The sequence below is a fragment of the Engystomops pustulosus genome, chromosome 9 (assembly GCF_040894005.1).
Source record: "Engystomops pustulosus chromosome 9, aEngPut4.maternal, whole genome shotgun sequence".
Lineage (NCBI taxonomy): Eukaryota > Metazoa > Chordata > Amphibia > Anura > Leptodactylidae > Engystomops > Engystomops pustulosus.
Window position 1 is genome coordinate 101275197 of NC_092419.1, and position 13410 is coordinate 101288606.

The following is a 13410-nucleotide window of genomic DNA, read 5'->3' on the forward strand; positions in this document are numbered from 1 at the left end:
AAATGGAGGTATAATGGAGGCATGATGGAGGGATGATGAAGGTATCATGGCGGTATCAGCAATGCAGTGGCTGTGCAGAAACTTTATAGAGAAGCAATGAAGCACCATCTTTGTGCTCAGCACGGCGTACAACCACTGGCGCCCACAAGGAAGATGGATGTTTGAAGAAGGGGAAGAAGTATATATATATATATATGCGCTGTATATATATATATTTGTTGTTATATATATATATATCGATAAATCAGAAGTCCACACAGTGAATATCATAACATAGGGCAACTCACGGTGAATTAACGTTGGAGACAGACGGGCTGCGAGATATTGCACCTTGAGTTTGCTTTACAAAACTGCACATGCAAGAAAAAAAAGTGAGAAACAAAATATATCAAACCATAGCGGACATGTGGACGGCGGGAAGGTACCAACGTTTTACTCCAGGTGGGAACATTCAAATCATTTGGGGGAGTCACCTGAGGGATGCTGGTGGAAGGATGGAGTAAAACTTTGGTTCTCTCCTGCTTTATGACGAGAAAAACAAACCAAAAAAGAAGATTAAAAAAATTAAATTATCAAAGGAACAGAATTCGGGAAGGAGAGAACAGAAGGTGAATGGATGGACGGGGTAGTGTCAGTACGAGGAACAGAGTAGAAAAGGGAAAATGTGGAAGAAACATGGATAATGGGGTCAACTGTGGAGGAGGATGAGGCTGGAGAGGAATCCTGTGGAGGGAAACAGAACCTGAGGACGGAAGAAAGTTGTCCTATTACTAAATCATACTATATCTTATCTATATATAAAATATATACATTTTTTTACTTATATACAGGATGTCCTATACTCCTTTGTTTTCTTAATTATCCCATATTTATATATCCATAGTAGTCTTGTATCTATCTCAAATATGTATCTTCTATCTAAATATCTATTTATTTATGTATCTATGATTTATTGCACATCTTATATTTATCTATCCCATATCTTTACATCTCATATCTATCTTTTATCTCTCTATAATCTATCTCATGTCAATCAATCTATCTAATCCAAAAAGAAATGAGACTGCACTCCAGATTGAATGTGAACAAACGGATAGGAGCTTTATTAGCCCAAGTGCAATGTTTCAGACCCTATTCAGGATCCTTTCAGGATCTATCTCATATCTACCTACCTACCTACCTTTAATCTATCTCATATCTATCTATCTATCTATCTATCTCCTATCTATCTCCTATCTATCTATCTATCTATCTATCTATCTATCTATCTATCTATCTCATATCTATGCTCGTCATAAGTAACTAGCATAATTGTATTCTATAACTGTCCATCAAACAAGTTGGGAGGTATGGTTAACGACACAATGACCACAGTAGGAAAAAACACATTTATAAAGAATTAAAATACCAAAATAAAGAAGGAAAAAGAAAGAAAAGGCAACTCATAAAAAGTGTCAGCTCTTTAGAATAGCAGCCTATGTCCCACTCCCTGGCACTCCGTTGGTTAAACTGGCATGGAGGTGATAAGAGATGTAGATATATTGATTAATAAAATCCACAAGGGGGTGAGTCACCGCGGGCCGCCCTGTACTACCAGAACAGGATATGCCATCCTCGCTGGGCGGTAATTTGTCACCTGATAACTTGTTAAATCCTCTGACAATGAATGAGGATCCTCTTTATCACTCTGACTTCTAGACGTAAATCTTGTGTGTTTGCTCAGATTTCAGGGAGGGAATTGCTGACAGTCTGACTAGCGGGATGGCCAAATAAATAATCAAAAATTTTTATTATTATTGAACACCCTGCGTTACCTTACAAAAAAATGAGATTTTCCTTATTTATTACTGAGAGGGGGATTGATACTTTAATTTGTGTGATGCATATTAATTACCTGCTCAGGTTCTGAGTAATGTATGATCACTGGGGGGGGGGGGGTCTGACCCTTGGGTTCACCACCGATTATGTGAACAGAGGTCCCCTAATTACATGGGCGAATATGTAACCTCTCCATTTACTTTTATGGGACTGAGTCAGCGTAGATCATTTAAAGGGGATTTCTGGATTTACCAGAAATTGGTGGCCATGTTTCCTGTAATTCCTGAGGTCACCAACTGAGCAAAGGGATCACTGAATCCCCATCACATCCGAGGTGCAGGAGCAGGATGTTTATATTGTACCCCCTATCCCTACCGGAAAAACTCTTGTATTTTTAAACGGGGTTCATCTACAGTACATCTGATCTCAGGATCAGTGGGGACCACCCCAAGTAGTCACACATTTACTAACTATCCTGTACAATTTCTCTTTACATTTATATTATGACATGTTCATCATGGAAACCTTGACGCAGCTGTATTAGTCACACAATGGACACTTACGTCATCAAATGGACCTCAGAGACTTATAATAAGGTCCTTTGGGCTTCTGTCATAGAGTTTGTAATAATTCTTCCCATCAAGCCGGAAGGAACTGTAGATGGAGTGGTACTGTAGTGTGAACAGTGTCTGACCTGCGGGCTTGTGCTTTTATACGCTCACAGTATGGCGTTTTCTAATATTCTTATGATTTACCCCATGGGAACAATGAAGTCCCTGAAGCTCTCTTGTAATTGTGAAGTCTAACCTGATTACTGGTTAGCTGTTCCTTTATTTATAGTGTAAACCCAGCTCTAAGGCAAGGTGGAGAAACTAGGCCTCAACCTAGCCTCATGCCTGAGAGAACCAGAGGCCTATACTTGTTGCCCATTGCAACCAATAAGAATCTATCTTCCATTTTTATAGTGCAGGTTAGAGTATGTACACTGCTCTCTGATTGGCTGCTATGGGCAATACTTACTTTTACCAGGATTTGAGGCCTAAGTTGTTTACTGAAAGCCTGTTATTACCTCACAAACATACTATTCCCTATAATAAAGCTGTGCTACTGACTGCATATAGTGCTTAATACTGTGACACTAATCTAATAATGAAAGTGACATTCCTTTACTCTGGCATCCAATAGTCTGGGGAACTATCAAAATATGACACCAACACAGAGACTGCCAAATGGTGCAACCGGCTCCCATAATGTACACCCCATGATTTATTGTTTTTTTTGGGTGTGCCATGTATGCCAGTATATTAATTGCCCTCTATAAATTGCCAGATCATGACATTTTACTGTGGCAATAGTTTGGATGCTATTATGTCCAATATAATCCATAATATTTTACTTTTTATTCTGTTTTATAGCTACTGCTCCGAAAGACGTTCTCACCCAACTTTCCCTAAATCTGACAAGTTATGCAGTGACAGATGACTAGAGTGCCGTATTTTTCGGACTATAAGGCGCACAAAAAATCCTTTGATATTCTCAGAAATCAAAGGTGCGCCTTATAGTCCAGTGCATCTTGTATATGAACCGCACTTACAGCTGCCTTGAACTGTGCACAGGTCTGCCACCTGCTGGCCATTCATCCTTATAATCAGGTGCATTTTATAATCCAGTGCGCCTTATATATGAACCATACTTACAGACAACAGCTGCCTTGAACTGTGCACAGGTCTGCCACCTGCTGGTCATTCATCCTTATAATCAGGTGCGCCTTATAGTCCAGTGCGCCTTATATATGAAGCTAGACGTTTTAGCAGGGATTTATTGATGGTGCGCCTTATACCCCGAAAAATACTGTATACATTACAAAATAAATAGATGCATTTTCTATTACAGACTTTGGGAAAGTTGGTTGGAGTTGTGACGGTAACTATATTGCAAGTCTTCAGGCTTTCCTAGGAAGGGATATTGATTTAATAGTAATTTTATTTATCATGGCTCGGGATAAGGCACCAGCAGTTTTGGACACTTTTCTCTCCGTTCACATCAGTAACGCTGTTTTGCCAGCAGTCATATAGGCAGCCTCCTCGCTGCATCCATCAGGAGTAATGCCCACGTCCATCTGCTCAGGAACACTCGCCCATCTGACTTACACATCTGCTTTTTAATCTTTCTATATGCTGGGGGGGGTGCTGACAGATTGTCCTGTTATTTTCCTCACCTCGTGGTGTGAGGCTTCTATTAAGTTTGTACGTATTCTCTAAAAGTTCTGTTTAGTACCGCTATGGAATCTACTTAAACTGAACCGTTTTGAGACCCTTTCGATATGCCTCGTTGGAAAGAGACCCCAAAATGGAATAGTTTCAATTAGCAGGTCACATGACCTTGCTTTACATTGATGACCATTGATTTTTGGTACAGAGGTGCATTTCTGTACTGAAAAGACAGAGTGGAAGCCCACCGTCTATGACAGTCTCCTAGTCTACTTCTAGGGGTTCAGTTAGAAATTGGAGGTGCGCCTTAACTGAAAACTATGTACACAAACCGGCACAATGTAAAAAGTGGTTCCTTACGCTGTAATAGAAAGATTCGCTGCTGACATGGGACTGACTTCTGCCACCTCCTTTGCTTTTTGCAGCGCCAATTTCTGATTGGTTGCTTCTTCCATCTCCTCCTCATCCTAAAACACAAAATAAATATTCTTTGTTGTCACATTTCCATGATCCCCAGTGATCAGCCTTAATCTTGGAAGATCCCGACATTAGGAGTACAATCTTCCTGTAGCGCCACACCAGGGAGAATTAAGTATTGCACTTTGGTCATTCTAGTAAAGGCATTATCTGTATAATACTGGACAGGTCAGGTCCTCTTACGTGAGAGACGCTCTTTGTAACCGTTCTCCACTCTGGTCAGGAGATTAGGATCCTGAATGTGGTCACCTTTCCCTCCTACATAATACTCTCATATGGTTTTCTACATCACATAACCCTTATAATTAAAGTGCCATGTAACATTCCAATTTCCCTATGGGGCGCTGCAGGAGAACCGACCACCTTATGGTGGTTTCCCTCCATTCAAGCATGTGCAGATTCGCTCCTCAATCACAGATGATCACTTAAAGGGAACCTGTCACAGGAGACCTCATTTTCACTAAAGACAGGTTGCAAAAGCCTATTACAACTGCAGTGCAAATATGCCTTTCTGCCTTCTCTGAGCATTTGCATTACAATATAATTGTGTGTTACAACTCACCTTGCACCCTGACAAAATCTTCTGTGTAGTCCTAAGGGTTGGGCTTTGATTTGGATGCATTTCAAAAAACAACATGTGACTTGTCTGTGCTGCACACTCCTCAGCTAACAGCCCCCACCTTTGTCCTCCTGCAGGGGACAGCTGTGCAGGAGCAAAAAGGTGGGGCTAAGAGCTATGCAGTTGGCAGCACAGACAAGACACATGTTGTTTTTTCGAAATGCATCCAAACTAGAGCTCAACCCCTAGGACTACACAGAGGATTCTGTCAGTGTGCGAGGTAAGTTATAACACACAATTATATTTTAATGCAAATGCAGAAAGACTTACATGCTGTGCAGCTGTAATGGGCTTCTGTAAACTGTCTTTATTGAAAATTAGGTCCCTGGTAACAGGTTCCCTAAGTATTGGCAGAGGGATACCAAAAAATTAAGGGGATATTTTTACTGTATATAGTAATAAAACATGAATGGCAAGGATTATAACTGTATCTACAGAAGACCATGAGGTACACAACCGTCAAATCAGTTTTGATGCTAATATATTCCTATCGGGAGACCTTATCACGTACCTTGGTAAGTTCCTGTGCGTTAGCCAGATTGTCAACAGCAATAGCTAAGAATACATTCAAGAGAGTATCTTACACAGTCAGACGTTAAGGACAAATCAGGTTATAAATCTGTATTCTGCTCGTATTACATCTGTCATGAAACACTAACGTATGCCAAGGAGGTTCCCAGTCTAGGACTCTATTATTGATGACTGACTTTAAAGTAAAATTGTGCCTTTAATGGGCTAAATAACAACTATAAAATGCCAAGAACCTTGTAATAAATCTTTATTTTATATTTTGCTTGTGTCCGCTTACCTACTATTTTTATAACGTAAAAAAAATAAAATAGGAGATTGTGGTTTGGAAACTTGCAGCAACTTGATGCTGTTGATTCATCACATTGTGAATATATTATTGCACTAATTATGTTGTTATTTGGGATAACTAGAATAATTAACACTGTGGAAAGATGATTTGTATTCATGTATCTGGATAAACTTCAAATAAATAACAATTATGAAGGACTGTATCTGTGTCTGTAGGGCCACACGCTGCAATGGTAACACCGAGTTACTTATTTGTACATTTTTAGAAGGAATAATAGAGGAACTGTATACAAGAAGATGCTGGAAATCAAATAATTTACTAAAATAGACTAAAACGTCTAACTTTACTGTGAATTGTTTAAGCCAACTTTTAGAATAAAAAGTTGCATCAGCTGCATCACCCTAATTTATCATGCCTGCAGGGGCGTAACTACAGCGGTAGCAGCCTTAGCAGCCGCTATGGGGCCCACAGTGTCAGGGGGGCCTGTCATCCGACCTAACACTAAAACATGTAGGATGTACACCATTATATACATATTATGCTGCACATTGTGGTGTATATATGCTGTATATTTGTGATGTGTATACGCTGTATGTGTGTATGGTGTGTATATATTCAGTACGTTATGTGTGTATTTATGCTGTACGTCTGTATATGGCACTGTATGTGTGTATATGTGATGTGTATATGCTCTATATGTGTGTAACAGTGTATAAATGTGTGTGTATGAGTGATGAACCATATGTTTATGTACATAGGAATGTAATATGTATATTTTTAAGCCGGAAGGGGGTCCACTTCAGAAGTCTGCTATGGGGCCCTGTCTCTCCTAGTTACGCCACTGCATGTCAGGCCCCGTTTTCAAGCTATGGAAGGATACAATTTCCAAACAACGTGAGAATGATGAAATAGACGCAGGAGTACATTCCTTTGCTGACACCTCCTTGTGACTCGATGCCATAGTACATGACCGTGTTCCAGTCCTCTCCTGTCAGGATCTAGCAATGACAAACATGAAATAAGACAAATTAGATATGAGCCATATTAAACACAGCATCATTGTAACTGTAGTACAAGTTCTAGTATCTAAAATTGTTCCTGATTATGTTGTGAATTTACCTGAAACACGGTAAGAATGGCTGTGGGGAAGGTGTCAAAATTTGTATTTCGTGTTTCTTCTTCAAAGTAAAATCTGGGGAAAAAAATAGCAAACTTGTTTAAAAAAACATATCACTGGTACCTAGAATAGGGACCGAGTAAACTGATAACTCATAGGTACGTACTGTCCCCCAAAAAGTTGCATCCCAAGAAGAGCAAAGACGACAATGAAGAGGAAAAGCAGGAACAACAAGCTGACGATGGACTTCATGGAGTTTAGTAAGGAGACCACCAAGTTCCTGAGAGAGTTCCAGTACCTGACGGTAAAAGAAACACAGATTAGTAGACTGTACAGCTCAAGGGAGGCTCTAATTTTGTAAATTAAAGAGAAAAATGACAAAATTATTTTTGAAGGAGTAAAAGAAATGGAAAGGTTTCTTACTTTGTGACCTTAAATATACGGAGAAGACGTAAAGCTCTGAGGACGCTGATCCCAAATGATGTTCCTGGTTTTACTGCCGCCCAGATCACCTCAAAAATACTTCCGACTATCACCTGCAATGGTAATATGGCTCTGTGTTACGTTAAGTCACAATATCAACCACATGATAAGACCCTCTCATGTACATACGTCTTATATTATGGTGGCAAAGACAACTGGAAAACCCTCTCATGTACATAGGTCTTATATTATGGTGGCAAAGACTCCAGGAGTAGGAGTTATGATTCTACCCACTACCCAGGTAGCTGACTGATGCTAAGATGGGGATATATTAATATGGTGCTTATTTACATTGTCTGCCCCTCTGCTATATGGTCCTCTTCCTACCGCAGATGACCACCTCCTGCTGTGTATTCTCCCATAAGACATATGCAACTCTTGAAAATATATTGTGCACACATTTAAAGGACATCTATCACCAGATCAAGGATTGTAAACCATGTACACCAACATACTGGTGTGCGCTCCCTAAGGTAGGACCTTCTCCAACTTCTTATGGTTAAAATTATGCAAATGAGCATGAGGGGCTCCAGGCTCCTTAGGAGTTAATGGAACCTGGAACCCCTCAGGCTTATTTGCATAATTTTAAAGCCCTTTTTTCTTACAAAACAAGGGCATAAGAAGCTAAAAGAACAGCAGATCCTGCTAGAGGGGGCACATACCAGTATGTCTGTATGTTTGGTTTACAATCCTTGATCTGGTGATAGATGTGAGGCACCGTTCCTTGTTGTTCTTCAGCTGTTCCCTATCTTCCTAGCCTTATTTCTTGTTCCTAAGACATCTTTTTGTCACCCCTGATCTAAGTCTTACTCTGTGTGTACCTGTTTCCTTAGTCCCTATCAACCCGCCTGTGTCACCAACTATAGGACTACACCTGGGTGTGACCCAATGAACCCCCTTTAGTGATGTATAAGACCATCTACAACCGTATAGGGTGGCCAGCAGCTCAAGGCTGGAATGGAGGCTTATGGTGTACGGTCATAGTGCGGGAAGCCGGACACCACACCACAAGTTATAGTGCAGGTCCTGTTCCTGCCTGTGTTTTTTCTTCAGCTGTTCAGCTTCCTATGAAGATGGGGAGGGGCGAGGAGCCCTAAACCCCCTCCAACTCCACCGACCGAAAACGGGCCACAAACCCATCCTGGTGCATGAGGCCTAAACTAAAGTCAAACTGTTTTGATGAGACAGTGTATATATACGTCCTACAGCATTATAAGGAGACACTGGTCAATCCTTTACTTCTCCTTCTGTGGCTTCTACAACTTCTGGGCATGTTAGTGGTTTACAAGTCGTGAATACGCTTTACACATCTCCAAGGTCTTTCTTCTCCTCCTTATAGACCATATAATACAGTCTTGGGAATGGTTTATAATCACCTACCCCAAAATCAAAGCAGTTAAAGGATGAGTGGAAGTAATTTCGAGGTCCCAGGCCGTACATCTTCATGGACATTTCTGTCAGAAATAGCCCCAAGAAAACAAACTCTGCAAAATCTAAGGGGGTTAACAGTATTTTACTTTAAGTATGTGTATTATTTTACTAATAATAGATAGCTATGATGTCAACTGAACACCAATGATGTCATAAATCAATCATAACATTGTTTCTCTCCATAATGAAAACATTTTGTTGCTGTCAGCAATATGGCCGCCTCCATATAAATTATTAACAGGTGCACACAGTCCAACCAGGCTCAATCCTGCTGCTACATTGAACATATGACTTGATACAATTATCCCGACGCATACAATACTTTGATATATATATGTTGCTGCAACTAAAGTAGGTTACACGTCATCGGTGATATAAATAGTTTCCTACTGTTAGGACTTGGCCTGAAACATGCAGTCTGAAGCTTAGCACCTGCTCATTGATAATAATTGATTATTAATCAATGTATAACTGGTATTTAAAGGGTCTGTACAGGATTGGAAATACATTTGTTCAAACACACCTGTACATAGGTTATGCCTGGTAGTGCAGCTCCTCAACACTGAAGCCAAAATCTCAGACCAATTTGTGTATACAGCTCCTGTTCAGAACTACTTGTCACATAACACATGTGTAGTCTGTCCATGCAGCTATGCATTACCAAGAGAAGAGGCATCTAAATTAATGCTGCCCCTGCAGATTCTAAACTTGACTCATCAGGCACAATATGACTCTTCTCTGCTTCTATACAGACAATAGAGAGGGTAGATATAAGAGAATAAGGATGGCTTTACACTTGCACCACACATTTTTAGACTGTCTACAAATATCTGAACTTGGTTTCCCAAATGGCTTGATTTTGGTTTTAACCTTGGAAACACATACTTTTACATAGGAGCTGTATACCCAATACAGTTGAATATTTTTAAGCTAGAGCATTTGAAAAATTGATCCGTAAAATCGGGATTGAGAAAAAAAAAAATCAACAAAAAAGCCCCCACAAAACTTTGTGAATGGCCCATTGGTTCTAGCAGTCCACAGTTACATACTCACTTACATTTTCAATATTTTTCCAAAGTACATATTCTTTTACCAAAGTAATATACTAGTGGTGTGAGCTAGGACCTCTACTAATGTCTTGAACTTATTGAAGCCCCTTGGATTAAAAAAAAACAATGGGGAGTTCTGCATGTTCTAATTGAAAAATATTAATAAAATACTATTGAAAAAAAAAAAACAATGGTGATTCGTGTCACTTGTGTCTAAGCCGTAAAATATTAAAAAATATTGGCTGATGGTTTACAATGGGGCCAATGTCCCCAAAAGATACAAAAATATGTACAAGAAATACATTTTTATACAGCGTGCTATCAATATAACCATAAGATTCCATACATACAAGATAGATACATACATACAAGATACATACAAGAATCCATACATACAAGATACATACATACATATAGAATACATACATACATACATACATACAAGATTGCATACATACAAGATTCCATACATACATACAACATTCCTTACGATCAGGCTGCCCCAGGGTTCTTACATACATACAGGGTACTTACATACATACAAGGTAATTACATACATACAAGGTACTTACATAGGGCTTTGGTGAGCCATGGCGGCTGGTTGTAGTGTACGATGGCAACACAAAGAGTGTTCAATGCCACCACACACAGTACAAACCAATAGAAACTCTGTGCCTTCACCATACGGCGGATGAAGAAGCGGAACATCTTCTCTTTGCGTCGGAGGTAAGACGAGCTCTCGGTTTTTCCACTTTTCAAACTGGATCGGGCAAAGGGAGAACCTGTGGGGGGGCATATTGCAAAAACATATTTAGGAATTCTCTGAATTTTAGTCATTGGCTTATATGTCGAAAAGCATTTTGTAGCCGCTCTAAGGACAGATCCTAGGAGGAAATAGTTTGGGATTCTGTATAAGAGACTTTTGGGAAGTTAGAGGATGGTCCCATAACAGGGAAGCAGGACCCCCATTCCTGTGATCTATTCCTGGCATAGATTTTAGCTATAACCTCAGCCAATTAGTTGGTACATTGTATGGTAAATGTGACAACCTTTTGTGTGACCTATAACAACTTGAAATCACGTGTCTCTGTGGGAAGTTATGTGTCTCGTAATGTGAAGGGATCGGTTACATCTGGAAAGACGTTATAATGGAAATGTCTCCTCTTATCACATTAGCAGCGGCTACATAATCCACAATCAGTCTGTAATTGGCTTGAAGGATTTTTGGTAACGATGTTAACCACAGACCCAATCGAAGGTGTTCAGAGATGTCCTTAAATCCAGGGAGACGTTCCCATCCTTAATTATACATTGCTTGTCCAGAATTTATTATTTATAAGATTGGCCACTGAGGCAGAAACTCACGTACATACTCAGGTTCCTGCATCACAGGAGGACGGGGAACGCAGCATCGCTCAAATTTTAGATATGACTCATCTTACAAAAGCCTGTGAAGGGTCGACCCCGGACAATGCGCTTTATACATAGAGATCTATTTCCAGAGGTAGAAACAAAAAAATAGATCTCTGCCATCCTGCAAGGGTCAGGGTAACTTATAAAGAGGAGAAGTTGCCTTTGATTCTACAAACCATCTTTAGTCAAGACATTGATGCTCATTACCTACAATACTAGGAGCAACACTGCTATCCCATATATGCAGAACAGTTATATATATATATATATATAAATATATATATATATATATATATATATATATACACACACTCACCGGCCACTTTATTAGGTACACCTGTCCAACTGCTTGTTAACACTTAATTTCTAATCAGCCAATCACATGGCGGCAACTCAGTGCATTTAGGCATGTATACATGGTCAAGACAATCTCCTGCAGTTCAAACCGAGCATCAGTATGGGGAAGAAAGGTGATTTGAGGCCTTTGAACGTGGCAGGGTTGTTGGTGCCAGAAGGGCTGGTCTGAGTATTTCAGAAACTGCTGATCTACTGGGATTTTCACGCACAACCATCTCTAGGGTTTACAGAGAATGGTCCGAAAAAGAAAAAACATCCAGTGAGCGGCAGTTCTGTGGGCGGAAATGCCTTGTTGATGCCAGAGGTCAGAGGAGAATGGGCGGACTGGTTCGAGCTGATAGAAAGACAACAGTGACTCAAATCGCCACCCGTTACAACCAAGGTAGGCAGAAGAGCATCTCTGAACGCACAGTACGTCCAACTTTGAGGCAGATGGGCTACAGCAGCAGAAGACCACACCGGGTGCCACTCCTTTCAGCTAAGAACAGGAAACTGAGGCTACAATTTGCACAAGCTCATCGAAATTGGACAGTAGAAGATTGGTCTGATGAGTCTCGATTTCTGCTGCGACATTCGGATGGTAGGGTCAGAATTTGGCATCAACAACATGAAAGCACGGATCCATCCTGCCTTGTATCAGCGGTTCAGGCTGGTGGTGGTGGTGTCATGGTGTGGGGAATATTTTCTTGGCACTCTTTGGGCCCCTTGGTACCAATTGAGCATCGTTGCAACGCCACAGCCTACCTGAGTATTGTTGCTGACCATGTCCATCCCTTTATGAGCACAATGTACCCTGTAACATCTGATGGCTACTTTCAGCAGGATAATGCGCCATGTCATGGAATCATCTCAGACTGGTTTCTTGAACATGACAATGAGGTCACTGGACTCAAATGGCCTCCACAGTCACCAGATCTCAATCCAATAGAGCATCTTTGGGATGTGGTGGAACGGGAGATTCGCATCATGGATGTGCAGCCGACAAATCTGCGGCAACTGTGTGATGCCATCATGTCAATATGGACCAAAATCTCTGAGGAGCTTCCAGCACCTTGTTGAATCTATGCCACGAAGAATTGAGGCAGTTCTGAAGGCAAAAGGGGGTCCAACCCGTTACTAGCATGGTGTACCTAATAAAGTGGCCGGTGAGTGTATTATATATATATATATATAAAACACGAAAAAATGGCAGCACTCCGAGATTCAAAATGTGGCAAAAAACGTACTAGTTTATTCACACGTGTCAAGGCTACGTTTCAGCTCCTTACACCTGGAGCCTTTCTACCCTACAGACACTACCCCCAGCACCCTTTTATCTGAGCACGATATCCTCAGAAGCATTGGCATCTGACCAATAGACCCTCAGAATCCCTGCCAGCACCACTATACGGTATAGTGATCAGATGCAGTGTTTCCAGGGGGCATCTGTATCAAATCATTCTGGAGATATTATGGTCATCCACTGGGATGTAATAGTCAAATACAAGGGGTATAGTTGATTCTTGTATCTGACCATTGAACCCCCAGAATCTCCAGTGCTTGATGGTGCCACAGTGTATCATGCTCAGACACTGGGGATTCTGGGGGTACAGTGGTCAGACACGAGGGGGGGGGGG

General features: G+C 40.7%; 1 protein-coding gene across 9 annotated transcripts in view; it reads right to left on the reverse strand.

The window, feature by feature from the left end:
• The window catches only part of CACNA1B (calcium voltage-gated channel subunit alpha1 B), a 179615-nt gene that overhangs the window by 61285 nt on the left and 104920 nt on the right, over positions 1 to 13410 (reverse strand). For 6 of the 9 annotated variants that reach the window (XR_011849797.1, XM_072124869.1, XM_072124871.1 and 3 more), the window contains exons 11-19: positions 10597 to 10806; positions 8925 to 9037; positions 7485 to 7597; positions 7228 to 7359; positions 7064 to 7136; positions 6825 to 6942; positions 5636 to 5703; positions 4389 to 4495; positions 288 to 350 (exon numbers count right to left, since the gene is read on the reverse strand). Coding sequence is in view for 8 of the 9 variants with exons in the window: in XM_072124869.1 (XP_071980970.1) it covers positions 288 to 350; positions 4389 to 4495; positions 5636 to 5703; positions 6825 to 6942; positions 7064 to 7136; positions 7228 to 7359; positions 7485 to 7597; positions 8925 to 9037; positions 10597 to 10806 (997 nt within the window). In the remaining variant the exon portion in view is untranslated. The remainder of the gene's footprint in view (positions 1 to 287; positions 351 to 4388; positions 4496 to 5635; positions 5704 to 6824; positions 6943 to 7063; positions 7137 to 7227; positions 7360 to 7484; positions 7598 to 8924; positions 9038 to 10596; positions 10807 to 13410) is intronic. The other 3 variants (XM_072124875.1, XM_072124872.1, XM_072124874.1) reach the window with 1 other exon arrangement.